Below are 19,404 nucleotides of genomic sequence, written 5' to 3' on the forward strand. Positions count from 1 at the left end.
TCTCCGTGGGTATTCCAGTCGGTGTATGTGTTCCCTCCACTTCCTCTCATTCCAAAGGTACTGGGGATCATTCGACGAGCACGGGTTCAGGCGATTCTCGTCGTTCCAGATTGGCCAAGAAGGGCCTGGTACCCGGATCTTCAGGAATTACTGGTGGAAGATCCTTGGCCGCTTCCTCTAAGAGAGGACCTGTTGTTACAGGGTCCATGCGTGTTTCCAGACTTACCGCAGCTGCGTTTGACGGCATGGAGGTTGAGTGCCAGATCTTAGCTCGTAAGGGGATTCCCGGGGAGGTCATTCCCACTCTCATTAAGGCTAGGAAGGAGGTTACGGCGAAACATTATCACCGTATTTGGAGGAAGTATGTTTCCTGGTGTGAGTCTAAAATGGCTCCTGCGGAAGATTTTCACTTGGGTCGCTTTCTCCACTTTTTGCAGGCGGGAGTAGATGCAGGCCTGAAATTAGGCTCCATCAAAGTGCAGATTTCGGCTTTGTCTATTTTCTTTCAAAAATAATTAGCTGTCCTCCCAGAGGTTCAGACTTTTGTGAAAGGAGTAATGCATATCAATCCTCAGTTTGTGCCTCCTGTAGCTCCATGGGGACTTGATGTGGTCTTACGGTTTCTCATGTCTTCCTGGTTTGAACCATTGCGTAAGGTTGAGTTGAAATTTCTCACTTGGAAGGTAGTTATGCTGTTGGCGCTGGCGTCTGCCAGGCGAGTGTCAGAGTTGGCGGCCTTATCTCATAAGAGCCCGTACTTGATTTTTCATTCGGATAGGGCGGAATTGAGGACTAGTCAACAATTTCTGCCAAAGGTGGTTTCTTCATTTCACATTAACCAACCTATTGTGGTCCCGGTGGCTACGGAGGCTGTGGCGATTCCAAAATCTCTGGATGTGGTGAGAGCTTTGAAGATCTACGTCACTAGGACAGCTGTTACCAGAAAAACTGAGGCACTGTTTGTCCTGTATGCTTCCAACAAGATTGGTCATTCTGCTTCAAAGCAGACTATTGCACGCTGGATTTGTAGTACGATTCAGCAGGCTCATTCTTCAGCCGGGCTATCAGTGCCGAAGTCAGTAAAAGCCCATTCTACCAGGAAAGTGGGCTCATCTTGGGCGGCTGCCCGAGGAGTCTCGGCGTTACAGCTTTGCCGAGCAGCTACTTGGTCGGGTTCAAACACTTTTGCTAAGTTCTATAGGTTTGATACCCTGGCTGATGAGGACCTTGCGTTTGCTCAGTTGGTGCTGCAGAGTCATCCGCACTCTCCTGCCCGGTCTGGAGCTTTGATATAAACCCCATGGTCCTTTTGGAGTCCCCAGCATCCTCTAGGACGTAAGAGAAAATAGGATTTTGGTACTTACCGGTAAATCCTTTTCTCCTAATCCGTAGAGGATGCTGGGCGCCCATCCCAGTGCGGACTGTTTCTTGCATTGTTTTCTTGCTGGTAAAATTAGTTTATACACGGGTTGTGTATTTCTTGTTTCAGCTTGTTGCTGTGGTTACTTCATACTGTTACTCCAGTTGTACGGTATGTTTCTGGTGTGGGCTGGTATGTTTGTAGCCCTTAGTTTAAACCAAAATCCTTTCCTCGAATTGTCAGTCTCTCCTGGGCACGGTTCCTATAACTGGGGTCTGGAGGAGGGGCATAGAGGGAGGAGCCAGTTCACACCCAGTTTAAGTCTTTTCAGTGTGCCCAGGCTCCTGCAGATCCCGTCTGTGCCCCATGGTCCTTTTGGAGTTCCCAGCATCCTCTACGGACTAGGAGAAAAGGATTTACCGGTAAGTACCAAAATCCTATTTATTCCCGGGTCGACCCCTTTCAGATGGGTTGTGTCAGCCCTGCAATAGACTTGTGTGTCATAAGAAATGGACTGTTTTTATGGCACACAGAGAAGAGGTCATGAAAAGTGGGTGGTGACTGCTCACAGCTTTGCATTAACCATGGCCGATGAGTTACTGCCGAGTAGCCCGGAGTTCCTGAGTTCTTGCTGTTTTTTGCTGTTTTACACAGCAAATGAGAGCCTGATGCAGCTGCTTGCACTGTGCTACCTGGCACAGTCTTATGCCAATAGGAGAAGGGAGCAATTTCTGGCGGAGGGGGCTAATACTCAACGCCGGTATTTGCGCAGGAGGAGAGCCCTGATTTTGGGCAGCATTACATCTACCCTGAGATTTACCAGCGCGACTAATCAATCGTTACGGACCAGAGACCGCAGACATGGACAAACTTTCTGGGGGACCGTGGAAGCTTATTAGCTAAAGCAGTGGATGGCACACTTTCGGATGTCGCGTGGTACGTTTTACTACCTGCTGGAACTTCTCACTCCAGCACTCACCAGGGGAAGCACCAACTACTGCAAGGAGACTGGCGATTGTGTTGTGGTGGTATGCAATCCCGGGGGAATACCGCACCATCTCCTGCTTGTTCGGTGTTGGCATATTGATGGTGCGCACAATGCCCCTTAAGGTAAGTATCTTGCCAATGTTGGTGTACACTGTGGCATCCTTCACTGTCCCAGTGATCTACTTCCGGATCTCCTCCTCCCCTCTGACAGAAAGCAGCTCCCTGATCTCTTCCTCCTTCCAGTGCGCCATGCTGTCTCTCATCCATGTCCCCTGCAGCACAATTGTGACCTCAGACGCCAGTGCCACGCCCACTCAGCCAATCAGAGAGGCTCTGCTGCTCAGCAAATCGCCAGTGCCCCGCCAGCTCAGCCGATACGCGCTGTTAACCGCGACCCGTTTCTAAAATCCCGGGTCGGACCCTTTCAGACAGCCGGCAACCCGTGTAAGAGCCAGGAAAAACCCACGTAAATTCCTGGGTTGAAGTCACGGGAATTCAGTCCCGTGTTGACTTTTTCAGACAGAAAAAAATCCCGCGTCGACCCTTCCCGAGCTGGGAAATTACAGGGTCCTTTTCTCTGTCTGAAAGGGGTATTAGAGGGCATTGGGGCAGATATATTAAGCCTGTATAAAGAAGTGATAAGGGCAAGGTGATAACGCACCAGCCAGTCAGCTCCTGTCATTTTTCAAATCTGTAATGATTAGCTAGTGCGTTATCACCTTGCGCTTATCCCTTCTCCAGGTGAATACATCTGCCCCATTATACGTTACTGCATTTTAAAACATTGGCAATAGGTTGGCAGTGACAGATCAGACCCAATGTACAGATTGGGTATTAGGGCTCTGAGGCATCATAGATCATTACAATTACTGCAAAATATAGACTAGGGACAGCACTAGAGCCAATAGCATTCAGGAAAAAATTTTCCCTTGCACCCTGAGAAAATCAAGGTGTCTACAAACATTATGCACATTGGTTCTAAACGTATTTTACAGTTTGTGTGGAAATAGCAGTTGGATGGACAGCTGAGAATGAGCAGGATTAATTTAATGAATATGTGGTTATTTTACACCTGTGATTACGGAGCAATGGCACATCTATAATGTGTGCACACAGGCCCTTGGTCCAGTGAGGCCGACATGGCACCCTTCCCCCTTTCCCCATTTAGTATACTTAACTCTCCGCAGTACCGCAATGGTGCTGCACAATTTATTGGGAAAATGGTGTGGCTACACAAAATGGAATTCACCAGGAACATGGCAAGGAGACGCATGTATGCCCAGTAGACTGTGGCACAGTGTCAAGAGTCTGCTCGCAACTGTGCCACGGAGAGGTGGGGGCCCACACGGAGACTGCACACAGGACCCAATCACACCAAATCATAGGGCTGCGTACGTATATCCACGAGGGTGGGGCAAGATCGGGCCATGAAGGGGGCGAGCTGCAGTGCTATTGGTGTTTCCACACCATTACAATGACAACTCGTCCCCCTCAGGTCTAATTCAAACAACCCCTTAGGGGTGTATTCAATTCAAGTCGGATTTCCCGACTTGTCGGATTAACGGGAGTTTAAGGTTGAATCCAGATTCGACCTATTCAATCATAGACCTGTTTATAAGACAAGTCAAAAAATGTGACTTGTCGGAAAGCACGTGGATCGGCGGCTTAAGCTACCGATCCACGTGTTTTGTCGGATTCGTGGCCAAATCTGACAGGTTTTAGCCCCATTTCCGACAATATCAATCAGACTTTAAAAAAAGTCAGATCGGCATTGTTGGAAACAATTGAATACTGCATTGTGGGATCCTTTCCGTCGGAAATGATCCGACAAGCATTGAATACACCCCATAAAGTTTATTTGTGTGCGTATTAAGCTCAGGGAAGATAGTTGATCATCAGCTCACTTGAATACATATGATCAAAACATACAACACAAATATACCACAGAAAACCCCCACAACATTTACATTAAAATGATTAAAGGAACAAAGAGAGCTTAGAATTACAAATGTGAGCTCCAGACCACAATATGAAATAAACATATTATTAATTTAATATTATAAATACATATCTACAGAAACCATACATTCTAAAGAATAACACTTCTGTATTAGTAAATGTGCTCCCTATTGCTTAAAGAATAAACTACTACAAAGAAAGGCGACTCAGTAGTAACAACCAACTACTCAAATATTCCCTGCATGGATATCGTATTCAACCAATAGAAATAAACTCACAGCTACAGAATAATTTTTTTATTTTCAAAGACAGTGGTTCTCAAACTCGGTCCTCATTACCCCACACAGTGCATGTTTTGCAGGTAACCCAGCAGGTGCACAGGTGTACTCCTTACTCACTGACACATTTTAAAAGGTCCACAGGTGGAGATAATTATCTCTCTTGTGATTCTGTGAGGAGACCTGGAAAAATGCACTGTGTGGGGTCCTGAGGACTGAGTTTGAGAACCTGTGCTCTAAAATTATTTTCTCCTTCAAAGGGTGCTTTTGTAGACCACCATGTGGCACGGAAGGCCAAACTATTGCATTCGGAAGACTAAAAACATTTTCCACACTCAAAGCAATAAAATGCTTTCTTGGTCAAGTGAACCCGGCAAACTATTATTTTAAAATAGCCTGATTTAAATTAGGTCATCACACACGTTTGCGCAATGACCTAATTGCGGTTGTGGTTCATGCAATGTCACACCTGATGGGCATGGCTCGCCAAGATGACTGGGATTGGAGGAAGGTAAATATTAGTAATGGAATGGGAGTAGGACCAAAAGCAAAAGGGAGAAAGCAGGAGGGAGGGGGCAGAGATTGGGAGAGAGAGGGCAGGGGGCGGAGAGAGGGCAAAGTGTCAGTGGGTCAGGGCAGGGAGTGGGAGGAAGGAGGCATAGAGCATGCTAGGAAGAGGCGTGTGAGACAGGGATGGCAGCTGGGTGAGGTTGACCCTGCAGATGCCAGATCGAGAACTACTATTACTTAATAAAAATAGCAAAATATTCCAATATTCAGTCAGCACATGGTTTTATTCCTCCATTAATTATATGATAGCTAAAATAAATACATTAAAAAATTCCCTATATGCAGTCTCAAAAATAGGACTGTATGGTGTATATACATTGGATTTCCGGATATTACCCTTCTCACATTCAGAGCAAGAATGGCATTTTAATATGAATTCTATCATGCGGAGAAAGTACAGGGGTTCTCTCACATGTGTAGCAAGATGTGATTTCTCAGTAAAGCCTTTCACACTTTGAAGGCTCATTCAAGGGTTGTGGTGTTGCTGCAATGTGAATTATCTGATGTTCTGCAAGTTCTGATTTATTGGCAAAGCCTTTGTCACATTCAGAACAACAGAGTGGCTTCTCCGCAGTATGAGTCCTGTGATGTCCGGAAAGGTGTGATTTCTTAGTAAAACATTTCCCACACTGAGTGCAGCAATATGGATTCTCCCCAGTGTGAGTTCTCTGATGAAGGGGAAAATGGGATTTCTTAGTAAAACATTCCCCACACTGGGTGCAAGAATAAGGATAATCTCCTTTGTGAGTTCTCTGATGTCTGCAAAGATTGGATTTCTGAGGAAACCATTTCCCACATTCAGTGCAAGAATATGGGCTCTCCACAGCACGAGTTCTCTGAAGTTTAACTCGATTTGACGTAGTACCAAAACATTTGCCGCGCTTGGAGCAAGAAAGTGGTTCCTCTCCTGTGTGAGTCCCCTGGTGTATGACAAACTGCGATTTTACAGTGAAGGCCATCCCACATACAGAACAGACAAAATATTGATTCAGCATATGATCTCCCTCATGATTTTGAAAACCAGAGTTACTGATAAACCATTTTTGACAACTGGATGTTATGGACGTTTCCATTGTGTTTGTTATTGTGGAGTTAACATTTGTTTCTCCATTGCAGTTACTTTTATTCACCGTGAGATCTGGAGGAGCACAGGTTTCTGTATGTACAGAGGTGTCAGTGTATGTGAGGTTTCCTTCTTCACGTGAGAGAAATTCTGCATTAAAAGGAGGAGCGGCATATTGGATATGATCTGTGGGGATATATATATCAGTCTGTGGGAGATTTCCTCCGTCACATGAGACTGGTTCCTGCTTAATAAGAGTAGCTGTATACTGTGTATGATCTGTGGGAGTATAAAGGTCAGTGTGTTGTAAGTTTCCTTCTTCATAAGAGACAGACTCCTTCTTAATATGAGTTGATGGAGAATGAGTTGCAGTGTATTTAGATAAATCTATTGGAAGGAAAGACATTATGGTTAGATATTTTTTAATACTATTTTTCCCCAACTACTACATCAACATTATTATTAAACCTCGCCTTACCTGGTGATGTGAAGGGACGGTGACTCTCCATAATGACGTCCTTGTATAGATCCTTGTGCTCCTCTATATACTCCCACTCCTCCATGGAGAGATAGACAGCGACATCCTGACACCTTACAGGAACCTGACACACACAATGACACAGTCATCACCCAGACACCTCCCCTGGTGTTACTGTATAACGTCCCATTCCCAGCAGTCACCTCTCCAGTCATCACCCAGACACATCCCCTGGTGTTACTGTATAATGCCCCATTCCCAGCAGTCACCTCTCCAGTCATCACCCAGACACCTCCCCTGGTGTTACTGTATAATGTCCAATTCCCAGCAGTCACCTCTCCAGTCATCACCCAGACACCTCCCCTGGTGTTACTGTATAATGCCCCATTCCCAGCAGTCACCTCTCCAGTCATCACCCAGACACCTCCCCTGGTGTTACTGTATAATGCCCCATTCCCAGCAGTCACCTCTCCAATCATCACTCAGACACCTCCCCTGGTGTTACTGTATAATGCCCCATTCCCAGCAGTCACCTCTCCAGTCATCATCCAGACACCTCCCCTGGTGTTACTGTATAATGCCCCATTCCCAGCAGTCACCTCTCCAGTCATCACCCAGACACCTCCCCTGGTGTTACTGTATAATGCCCTATTCCCAGCAATCACCTCTCCAGTCAGCAGATGAATGATCTTGTTGGTGAGTTCCAGGATCTTATGGTCATTGTCTCTCTCATGTATCAGTGAGTGAGGTGGAGGCTCAGTAATGAAGTTCTGGGTCCTGCTCAGTCCTCCTGAGATATTGCTGCATCTGAGACAGTCACCAGACATCAACTGTGACGCTGTGTAATCCTGGGTGTTTTAAACAGGAGAAATAAAAGCATTGCAAACTTGTGTCAGGACAATGGATCAACAGGCAGCACACCAGTAAAAAGTCAACAGGGAGCACAATTAATGTTAGCAAATGATCACAAACGTACAGCTAACGATAGACGATGTCTAAATCTGAGCTACCAATGCTAATGGAAAACCTGTTTTTTTTACCAACTAGCCCTGCAAGAATATTATGACTATTTCTGCAGGAAAGGCAGGTTGTGGCCCCAGAAACAGCCTCCTAGGCAACAAGTGATTACACAGATGGGCGTGATAGGAACTGAATAAATGGAGACCGTGGTTGGGGGTCAACAAAATGGTTACGAATCAGTAAAAACAGTGGGTGGGGGCAGATTCAAAAGCAAACAAGACTGATAATAATAATAATAAAAACAGAAGTCAAAAAGCATATCGCGGCTTTACATAAAAATATTGTTAGGACGCATTAAGATGCCCTAAGATAGGAATGCTGGCAGAGGGACAATGGGATAAACTCCTACGGATGGCATTAAATGGTTTAAAGATACAGAAGTGATGTTACTGTAACACTCCCCCCAGAAATCTCTCACCTGTCCGGTCAGCAGGTAGATGATCTCCAGGGTGAGACATAATATCCTCTCAGTCATGTGACTCCCGTCCTTGTCCATCCTCAGCAAATCAGAGGGGTAATCAGTCCAAAACTCTCTCCCCTGCCGGCAGATATCACCGTCACCTGACGTCACCGCTAAATTTAAAAGCGGAGAACAAATGAGATAACAGAACAAAGACAATTTATCAGGTAGCAGCCATACTTTGGGATACGTTGAATTCCAAACTGCATTCACCCTACCCAAGTTGCTTCCTTTGGAATTTTGGGCAGAAGAGGGATAGTTTCTTATAGAAATTCTAATTGGGTGTATGAAAAGCACGAACATCTTACATTCGTTCTGTACAATGTTTACTGCAGCAGAGAAAGTATAAATGCCAAGAAATAGGCCACACTGCATCACTGACTGTGCTTACCGTGAAAGCTCCTGAGTACTATGGATATATTCAATGTGTGCTTCAGTAATACCGGTTATACCATGATCAGACTAGTGATGTCCATTGATAGGTTGATGATTTTCAGCCATCAGTAAGAAGCCATCGATGGTTTGTGTATGCGCAGACGGCACCTGTGCATGTGCATAGTGGGGCCAGAACTCACAATTTGTCCGACAAACAGTTCCAGAAACCCTGATTAGTGCTATTGCTCTGCTGGAAAACTCACCGTCCACCAACACAGTCTCAAACTCTTATGCTAATGACAAATTCTGGATTTAAGTGGAGGTATTAGTGCAGATCCAAAACTCTTTTGATTGGACGCTTTTGGTTGGTTTGTATACTTACGCTGCTGCAAGAGATGCTCGGAGGAACCATACGCAAAGTCTTGTTGCACTATCCCGGCCTCTTGGAAAGCAAACTCTGGCACTTGAACACCTTGATGACCGGTAGAGCGAAAGGTCTCCGTCTGCGTTCCAACATCGGTTCTTATCGTAGATGGATTCTTTACTGTGCTAAGCACATTTATAGCTGGAGTTCCAGTGACACATAATTTAGAAGCATTCAGGCTATTCAGTATGCGATTCATTCGTGTCTTTCGGCTGGCGCGCTGGCGAAACGTTTCCTCGATCAGCTTGTCACCTGGAGGGAAGATGCTGGGCACGGCATTTGCTTTCAGCACCTTGGTTCTCCCGGCGTGCACATAGCAGTCCTCTGTAAAGTGTGCAGAACAAAGGCGGTAGTTATCGTTCTTCTTCGTCTCAAACACTCTCTCGGCAAAGGCATCGATGTCCTTGAAGACGTGTCCGGTCCTCTCGAGCCATATCTTTATGCGATGCTTATCTTTGGGAAACACATGCAATATAATGTCCGGATGCAAGGTTTTAATTCCGGTTCGGTACGGACACGAGCGAATGATACAGCTTGGCATTGTGTCTACCTGGGAACAAATAAAGATGATTATGAATGAATATTAGCAATAAACATATATTGTAAAATATATAACAGCTTCGAGCGTATGAACAACATTGCCTAATTGGGTTGGGTACGATTTCCCAGCAGTCGTGATCCCGATAGTCAGAAGAACGACAGTGTACACATGAATGCATCTGGAAGGTTTTTGAAAATACAACATGGCTTTTCTCACGACAACTTACTTAAAGTAGCTGTGCAGTAACTCCATGCGAATGCTTGATTATTATGATACTGAGCCTCGCTCAAACTGAGATGTAGTTAAAATGCTGGCTGTCGGGATCACGGCGTTCAGGATATCGACAACGTAATTCCAACAAACAACAATGTTGCCAGCCGGAATCCCGGTGCAATAGGGCTATTCCCACTTGTAGGTGTCCAGAGTGGGAATAGATCCTTAGTGTTCATTCTAGCACCTATTACACAGAAAAGAAATGGGGTTGTACTGTAAGGTGCACACAAAAATGAATTAAAATTTAACTTTTATTGTTCTATTAAGAGACCCAAATTTGGGCCATATGCGAAATATAGAGTTAAAATTGAAAGAAAAATCAAAGAAATGTGCACTAAGATAGAAATGTGAAAAAAAAAAAAAAAAAAAATTAAAAGATTTGTCCGCTCCAATGATTGCACTGGCACTAATTGTGTTGTTTAAATTTTTATGATTGTACTAACATTATATGAATAGTGTGCAACTGTTTAAAAATTGCCAACTATGTCCTGGAATAATTACTGGAGTCCTTAATATCAGAGTCATCTTTTTTTGCTGACAACTTAATAAAAATTCCTTATATTTTTTGCGATGACTGTCTGTACCTCTGCGTAAGTATGTTGAATTGATTATTCTTTATTACATTGAGTGCATGTATATGTTAGATAAAGAATTCCTTATGTTTTTGTGATGACTCGCTGTATCTCTGCGTAAGTATGTTAAATTAATTACACTTTATTACATTGAGTACATGTGTATGTTAGATTACCCTGTGTCCGGTTGCACTCCGGTGTTTGTTGCTACACTTAGCAAAAAACTCTCCTTTGTTTTATGAGAGCCATCAACCCCTGCTGTCGACCTGGCAGATGAGAGGTGTTGGAATTACAATATATTTATCTCAATCAATATTATATGTATATGCACACTATATTAGTGCCGAACTTCTCAGACTGAATATGAGATGAACCAGAGATATCTATATGTTACCTATACAGCTATTTGACCACTCTAATATGAGGATTGTGCTCTTAGGTTCACGTGACTAAAATTGAGAGATTTTTTCTACATACTGAGTGCACCAATCAATTACTAATTGATTACACAGGTGTTCCACATTGCTATGTGGGTATACAGCGTGTGTTCGAGTATCACATTTATCTAAATATTTCACATTGAGTATCAAAGTAACACTATAGTGCACTCTTATTTTAATTGTTACTTTCGAAATAAAGAGACCACACTGATGTACGTTAATAATTGTTAATTGAGGACAAGTGTTCACTCTATATATTTTGCAAAGAGTGGTAGTCCTGTATTTAGCCTTAGGTGCCTAAAGATGTAATGATTAAGATATCAATTTAATTTTTAGGGTATTCCCCAGTTAGCCTTATAATATTGAGACACCCTGGCTAAGCTGTTATGTCATTATATCTGTGACAGCATTGCAGCAGTGTTCAGACTCATGGCTATTTGTCTGACAGTCGGGTATTCCCGTACTCGCTGTGCAGTGCTTGTCAGCTCAACAACTGTCCACGTCCTCCAGACAGCTTACCAGAGGTACTGATAATATTAGGCATTACAGGATATCTTAACCGCAACGGTTTTTGGTCGGCATTAGCACCAATCAATTACTAATTGATTACACAGGTGTTCCAAATTGCTATGTGGGTATACAGCGTGTGTTCGAGTATCACATTTATCTAAATATTTCACATTGAGTATCAAAGTAACACTATAGTGCACTCTAATTTTATTGTTACTTCAGAAATAAAGAGACCACACTAATGTACGTTAATAATTGTTAATTGAGGACAAGTGTTCACTCTATATATTTTGCAAAGAGTGATAGTCCTGTATTGAGCCTTAGGTGCCTAAAGATGTAATGATTAAGATATCAATTTAATTTTTAGGGTATTCCCCAGTTAGCCATGTAATATTGAGACACCCTGGCTAAGCTGTTATGTCATTACATCTGTGACAGCATTGCAGCAGTGTTCAGACTCATAAGTATTTGTCTGACAGTCGGGTATTCCCGTGCTCGCTGCGCAGTGCTTGTCGGCTCAACAACTGTCCACGTCCTCCAGACAGCTTACCAGAGGTACTGATAATATTAGGCATTACAGGATATCTTAACCGCAACGGTTTTTGGTCGGCATTTGTCCGACCCACGGATGTGCCCGTGTTGCCGTGCGGTAATAGGATATCACCAAAGTACACACAAATACATATAAATGGTTAGTGCAAGAGCATTAGGAGCGGATCAAAGGCCGATGCGCGCATTTCGCAACTAGCTTTTTCGAGGCTTAACCCGAATGCCTCTCCTGACAGGAACTTTATGCCGTGACTGAGCCAATCACCGTGCAGCCCTGAGATTACATGACCGCTGCAGCTGATCCATGTTAATTATACACCGCTAACCCCCATTCAAATTTCCATGAACCTAAATTGGTTCGGGAGAAATACTGGTGTGTATTGCTGACACTTCTTTAGATTAGCGTCTCTGCTGTTATTATGACAACGGATTAACCCACTCTAGGTCAGTGTATAATTACGGGAGCAGATCTAAACCATGTAAGTGGTAATATGTGAATCTTATAGGTCTATTCCTCTTTAGCCACTGTTAATACTCTCATGTTGTCTAATACACTAAAGTTAATAATGTTAGTTACTTTACTGGTTTCCGTCCGGGTATAACATCCCTTGAAACTTATGACGCTCTGTTAACTATATCTGTGTTAATGCGTGCAGACCTGATCATGTTGCATTCGTTAAACTGGCGTCTCAGTTGTTACTATGGCAACAAATTAACCCCCTCTAGACCAGTGTGTAATAATGAGAACAAATCATATAATTACGGTTATGTTAAAAGTATAAATGTTACAAATCCACCTCCGCTTTAGCTACCGTTGATACTCTCCTATTGATCTATGTAACTGTAAATGATAATAATAACTACTTATTTATATCTGGATATCATATCCCTTGTGATTTATGACACTCTGTACCATTGCATCTATATATGTTAATAAATGCTGGTCAGATCACTGATTAATTTTAACTGATATTTCTTTAGATTGGCGTTTTTGCTGCTGTTATAGCAGCGTGTTGACCCACTCATGACTTGTGTATGATTATAAACACAGTTCTGAAACCTGAAGACCTCAGTGCCATGGAAAGCAATATGTAAATATTATGTGTCTACTTCCACTAGGACCGCCGTGAATACTCCCCTATTTTTCTATATAACGAAAAAGGTGCTACTAGCTACACAATTTAGTTTCCGTCCAGATATTGAATCCCTTAAAAGTGATAACACTATCTTGTCTTCATCTATCAATATAGACAGATGAAGACCTGGTAATTCCATACTACTTAACTTGTTATGATAGTGCTTCATGTTAGGCCACTTAGGGCCTAACATGAAGCACTATCATAACAAGTTAAGTAGTATGGAATTACCAGGTCTTCATCTGTCTATATTGATAGATGAAGACAAGATAGTGTTATCACTTTTAAGGGATTCAATATCTGGACGGAAACTAAATTGTGTAGCTAGTAGCACCTTTTTCGTTATATAGAAAAATAGGGGAGTATTCACGGCGGTCCTAGTGGAAGTAGACACATAATATTTACATATTGCTTTCCATGGCACTGAGGTCTTCAGGTTTCAGAACTGTGTTTATAATCATACACAAGTCATGAGTGGGTCAACACGCTGCTATAACAGCAGCAAAAACGCCAATCTAAAGAAATATCAGTTAAAATTAATCAGTGATCTGACCAGCATTTATTAACATATATAGATGCAATGGTACAGAGTGTCATAAATCACAAGGGATATGATATCCAGATATAAATAAGTAGTTATTATTATCATTTACAGTTACATAGATCAATAGGAGAGTATCAACGGTAGCTAAAGCGGAGGTGGATTTGTAACATTTATACTTTTAACATAACCGTAATTATATGATTTGTTCTCATTATTACACACTGGTCTAGAGGGGGTTAATTTGTTGCCATAGTAACAACTGAGACGCCAGTTTAACGAATGCAACATGATCAGGTCTGCACGCATTAACACAGATATAGTTAACAGAGCGTCATAAGTTTCAAGGGATGTTATACCCGGACGGAAACCAGTAAAGTAACTAACATTATTAACTTTAGTGTATTAGACAACATGAGAGTATTAACAGTGGCTAAAGAGGAATAGACCTATAAGATTCACATATTACCACTTACATGGTTTAGATCTGCTCCCGTAATTATACACTGACCTAGAGTGGGTTAATCCGTTGTCATAATAACAGCAGAGACGCTAATCTAAAGAAGTGTCAGCAATACACACCAGTATTTCTCCCGAACCAATTTAGGTTCATGGAAATTTGAATGGGGGTTAGCGGTGTATAATTAACATGGATCAGCTGCAGCGGTCATGTAATCTCAGGGCTGCACGGTGATTGGCTCAGTCACGGCATAAAGTTCCTGTCAGGAGAGGCATTCGGGTTAAGCCTCGAAAAAGCTAGTTGCGAAATGCGCGCATCGGCCTTTGATCCGCTCCTAATGCTCTTGCACTAACCATTTATATGTATTTGTGTGTACTTTGGTGATATCCTATTACCGCACGGCAACACGGGCACATCCGTGGGTCGGACAAATGCCGACCAAAAACCGTTGCGGTTAAGATATCCTGTAATGCCTAATATTATCAGTACCTCTGGTAAGCTGTCTGGAGGACGTGGACAGTTGTTGAGCCGACAAGCACTGCGCAGCGAGCACGGGAATACCCGACTGTCAGACAAATACTTATGAGTCTGAACACTGCTGCAATGCTGTCACAGATGTAATGACATAACAGCTTAGCCAGGGTGTCTTAATATTACATGGCTAACTGGGGAATACCCTAAAAATTAAATTGATATCTTAATCATTACATCTTTAGGCACCTAAGGCTCAATACAGGACTATCACTCTTTGTAAAATATATAGAGTGAACACTTGTCCTCAATTAACAATTATTAACGTACATTAGTGTGGTCTCTTTATTTCTGAAGTAACAATAAAATTAGAGTGCACTATAGTGTTACTTTGATACTCAATGTGAAATATTTAGATAAATGTGATACTCGAACACACGCTGTATACCCACATAGCAATTTGGAACACCTGTGTAATCAATTAGTAATTGATTGGTGCTAATGCCGACCAAAAACCGTTGCGGTTAAGATATCCTGTAATGCCTAATATTATCAGTACCTCTGGTAAGCTGTCTGGAGGACGTGGACAGTTGTTGAGCTGACAAGCACTGCACAGCGAGTACGGGAATACCCGACTGTCAGACAAATAGCCATGAGTCTGAACACTGCTGCAATGCTGTCACAGATATAATGACATAACAGCTTAGCCAGGGTGTCTCAATATTATAAGGCTAACTGGGGAATACCCTAAAAATTAAATTGATATCTTAATCATTACATCTTTAGGCACCTAAGGCTAAATACAGGACTACCACTCTTTGCAAAATATATAGAGTGAACACTTGTCCTCAATTAACAATTATTAACGTACATCAGTGTGGTCTCTTTATTTCGAAAGTAACAATTAAAATAAGAGTGCACTATAGTGTTACTTTGATACTCAATGTGAAATATTTAGATAAATGTGATACTCGAACACACGCTGTATACCCACATAGCAATGTGGAACACCTGTGTAATCAATTAGTAATTGATTGGTGCACTCAGTATGTAGAAAAAATCTCTCAATTTTAGTCACGTGAACCTAAGAGCACAATCCTCATATTAGAGTGGTCAAATAGCTGTATAGGTAACATATAGATATCTCTGGTTCATCTCATATTCAGTCTGAGAAGTTCGGCACTAATATAGTGTGCATATACATATAATATTGATTGAGATAAATATATTGTAATTCCAACACCTCTCATCTGCCAGGTCGACAGCAGGGGTTGATGGCTCTCGTAAAACAAAGGAGAGTTTTTTGCTAAGTGTAGCAACAAACACCGGAGTGCAACCGGACACAGGGTAATCTAACATACACATGTACTCAATGTAATAAAGTGTAATTAATTTAACATACTTACGCAGAGATACAGCGAGTCATCACAAAAACATAAGGAATTCTTTATCTAACATATACATGCACTCAATGTAATAAAGAATAATCAATTCAACATACTTACGCAGAGGTACAGACAGTCATCGCAAAAAATATAAGGAATTTTTATTAAGTTGTCAGCAAAAAAAGATGACTCTGATATTAATTAAGGACTCCAGTAATTATTCCAGGACATAGTTGGCAATTTTTAAACAGTTGCACACTATTCATATAATGTTAGTACAAGCATAAAAATTTAAACAACACAATTAGTGCCAGTGCAATCATTGGAGCGGACAAATCTTTTAATTTTTTTTTTTTTTTTCACATTTCTATCTTAGTGCACATTTCTTTGATTTTTCTTTCAATTTTAACTCTATATTTTGCATATGGCCCAAATTTGGATCTCTTAATAGAACAATAAAAGTTAAATTTTAATTCATTTTTGTGTGCACCTTACAGTACAACCCCATTTCTTTTCTGTGTAATAGGTGTCGTTCAAGGTTGTCATAGGTAGCACCCCCGAAAAAAACCATTGGATTCTTCTAAATATATTATTCGGGGTATCCTCAATCCATTGCTTAAGTTTTTGAGAGTGCAGATTTTTCTTCTATTGTTTGTTGTTCATTCTAGCACCCTGCACCTTTCAAAAACATGTGCAGGTCCTCTTTCCTGCCTGGGGTGTCACTCTCTGCTCTGGTGCTTCTCAGCACATTCTGGCCTGCGTTTTAGTACTGAGATACAGAGCAGACTGTTCTGAGAAGCACCAGAGCAGAGAGCGACACCCCAGGCAGGAAAGAGGAATTGCAAATGTTTTGAAAGGTGCAGGGTGCTAGAATGAACACTAGATCCTCTTATCGCTCACCCCGCTGCCAGCATTCTGGCGGGCGGTATGCCGCTGATGGTATATTGACAGCCGGCATCCGCCGGTATAATGTATCACACACCTCAAACTATGTAGTCTCTAGATATGGTTTGACTGTCTCTTCTCTCTTCACTTTCTTCTTTCCGTTCTCTCTCTACTTTATTGGATATATATTTGCTTAAAATCAATGTCTTCTAATCCTTGACTAGTTATATATAGAGAAGGAGCTCATATGTGCTTTTACATCTCTCACTTAACCGATCTTCTTTTCAATACTCCCTTTGAAGGCACCAAATCCCTCGGTTTTCTGCCCCTGATACTTATTTCAGTGCTGTTTACTGACGCAGCTATGTTTATATACCCTGTACTTGTCCTATATTGTATTCAATTGTTAGTCACTGTCTTCATGTTTTGCTTACTCTGTAATTGGGCGCTACGGATCCCATGTGGCGCCATATAAATAAAGGATAATAATAATAATTACATCAGTAATCCTAACTCACTATATAATTAGAATATCTATTAAAATGTATAATATTAATGCAACTTAATGTAAATGTATCAAACTGAACGTTGATACTAAATGAATACAGAGGTTCTATCAATCGGATAGAAGCCAGAACATACAACACAACCTGCTGCCAACAATGGATAGTGCTACAATGAAAATGTATTTAAGATCAAAATTAGTGAACAGAACATCTGCTGTAAAGCATCAGTCTTTGTTGAACACATTCTGAAAACCGTGCTTTAATAATAAAGTAAATCCCACTCCACTGGTATTCTTCATAGGCAGCTTGGACCATTATACACAGAATGTACTTCTATTGGGCACAATGGTTAGCACTGCACCTCGCATACAAACGGTACAGCATCTGTGTAGAGTTTGTATGTTCTAAATGTGTTTCCATGGGTTCCCGCCACCTGGGATTCTGGCCGGTGTTTGCATGGTAGGGAATTGAAAACGTAAACTCCAATGGGGCACGGATTAGCCGCACAAGCTACTGCATTTGGGAGCAGTGGCCAAATCAGTGGCCATCCATCAGACAGGTGCAGTAGATATGACAAGGGGGTTTTATTCTTCATTGTAGGAAGTTACCAATAAAAAAATAAATAAAAAAATAATAATATGGCAGCCCTCATAAAAAACAAGTAAAATACGACAAGAGTCCTCCCACACTATGTGGAATGGGATAACAAGGAAGACTCGTATAACAGCTGATGATAATCTACAATGCCATTACCTGGCTTTATCCTCGTTCTAACACAACAATCCTTATCCAAGTGCAGCTGTCTGGGAACCGGAAAAGTATCATCACCCCACCCCTAAACAAAATCTAGGTAATTAATCCACTTCCGGTCCATGCGTTTCAGCCGACTTCCTGGTTATGCGTTTCATTTGGTGTCCGGGTTCTTCTCTCCCACTCTGGTCGTCATCGGTAACTGACGGGCACATGACCAGCCAAAGGCCACGCCCATCCACACGCTAATTGGTTCATTCATAACCATCATGGATAGCGAATGATTGAGAGTGCCCAAATGTGCACAATAGTGTTCGCTAGTTGTCGCTTCAATGAAAACACCTGGCGGCGGCCATTTTGTCGTTGTCCATCAGAGTACATCTGAGGAAGTTTTATTTTGTTTAATTATTTATTTATTTATTTATTTATTTGCAACTTACGTAACTGATAAATGACTGAATGTTGTCCCTACCTGTTCCTGACTCTAGGGCAGGAGGATTTTATGGGTTGAGTTGCTAAGATGACTAGGGTATGGGCATACCTCCCAACATACCCCTCTCCAGGAGGGACAGAATGCTCTGCTCCTGGACTTTTCTCTTAATTTATGATTGCCATCACCTGTGCTGACACACCTTTCTTATTCATTAACTAGTTCAACACAGGTGTCGGCAATCTTAAATTAGGAGTAAAGTCCAGAAGCAGAGCATTGTGTCCCTCCTGCAGAGGGTCATGTTGGGAGGTATGGTATGGGTCGTTGGGTCGACCCAACTTAGGTCAACAGTCATTGGGTTGACCACTGAAGGTCGACAGGGCATTCAGTCGACATGGAACTTAGGTTGACACACAGGTCAAAAGGACGACGTGTTTTTGGACTGTTATTGGTGTAGTTTTCTTCGTAAAGTGACGGGTAACCCCAATTAGTGCATCATGTCCCCTCGCATGGCTCGCGAGCTTCGGGCAAGGTGCCTCGCTCCGCTACCACTTCGCTCGGCACAGATTACCGTTCCAATCGTAGTCCACGTGGATCGTTAAGTATGAAAAAATCCAAAAAATTAAAGGAAAAAGAAAAGTGAAAACCTCATGTCGACCTTTTGACCTGTCGCCCTACTACATGTCGACCTAACGACCGTATCCAGATGAATAGTGTCTCCTGGAAAAGGTGATCATTATAATTTATTTTCTCTGACGTCCTAGTGGATACTGGGAACTCCGTAAGGACCATGGGGAATAGACGGGCTCCGCAGGAGACTGGGCACTCTAAAGAAAAGATTAGGTACTATCTGGTGTGCACTGGCTCCTCCCTCTATGCCCCTCCTCCAGACCTCAGTTAGAATCTGTGCCCGGCCAGAGCTGGGTACTCCTAGTGGGCTCTCCTGAGCTTACTAGTAAAGAAAGTATTTATTAGGTTTTT

The 19,404-nt window shown here is 42.2% G+C and overlaps 1 protein-coding gene across 2 annotated transcripts; it reads right to left on the reverse strand.

Annotated features, from left to right (window-relative positions):
- Nucleotides 1–4,377: 4,377 nt before the first annotated feature.
- Nucleotides 4,378–18,172, reverse strand: LOC135054838 (oocyte zinc finger protein XlCOF7.1-like). 2 transcript variants are annotated; one of them, XM_063958227.1, is made up of 6 exons: nucleotides 17,997–18,172; nucleotides 8,933–9,520; nucleotides 8,134–8,288; nucleotides 7,361–7,543; nucleotides 6,696–6,819; nucleotides 4,378–6,604 (listed from the first exon to the last, which is right to left on the reverse strand). In XM_063958227.1, the coding sequence occupies exons 2-6, from the start codon at nucleotides 9,513–9,515 to the stop codon at nucleotides 5,589–5,591; spliced, it is 2,061 nt and encodes a 686-aa protein (XP_063814297.1). In that variant the 5' UTR covers nucleotides 9,516–9,520; nucleotides 17,997–18,172; the 3' UTR covers nucleotides 4,378–5,588. The 2 variants fall into 2 exon arrangements, with proteins under 2 accessions (XP_063814297.1, XP_063814296.1); XM_063958226.1 differs by having other exon boundaries at nucleotides 8,933–9,524.
- Between the last annotated feature and the right edge of the window lie 1,232 nt (nucleotides 18,173–19,404).

Source organism: Pseudophryne corroboree, chromosome 3 (assembly GCF_028390025.1).
Source record: "Pseudophryne corroboree isolate aPseCor3 chromosome 3, aPseCor3.hap2, whole genome shotgun sequence".
Taxonomy (NCBI): Eukaryota; Metazoa; Chordata; class Amphibia; order Anura; family Myobatrachidae; genus Pseudophryne; species Pseudophryne corroboree.

Excerpts from the sequence above, each read along its gene's own strand:
- LOC135054838 (XM_063958227.1), bottom strand. The coding sequence starts at position 9,515 with ATGCCAAGCTGTATCATTCGCTCGTGTCCGTACCGAACCGGAATTAAA. Across the intron at positions 8,289-8,932 it reads CGAGCATCTCTTGCAGCAGC|CGGTGACGTCAGGTGACGGT; the intron begins GTAAGTATACAA and ends TTTTAAATTTAG. Across the intron at positions 6,605-6,695 it reads CCGTCCCTTCACATCACCAG|ATTTATCTAAATACACTGCA; the intron begins GTAAGGCGAGGT and ends TCCTTCCAATAG.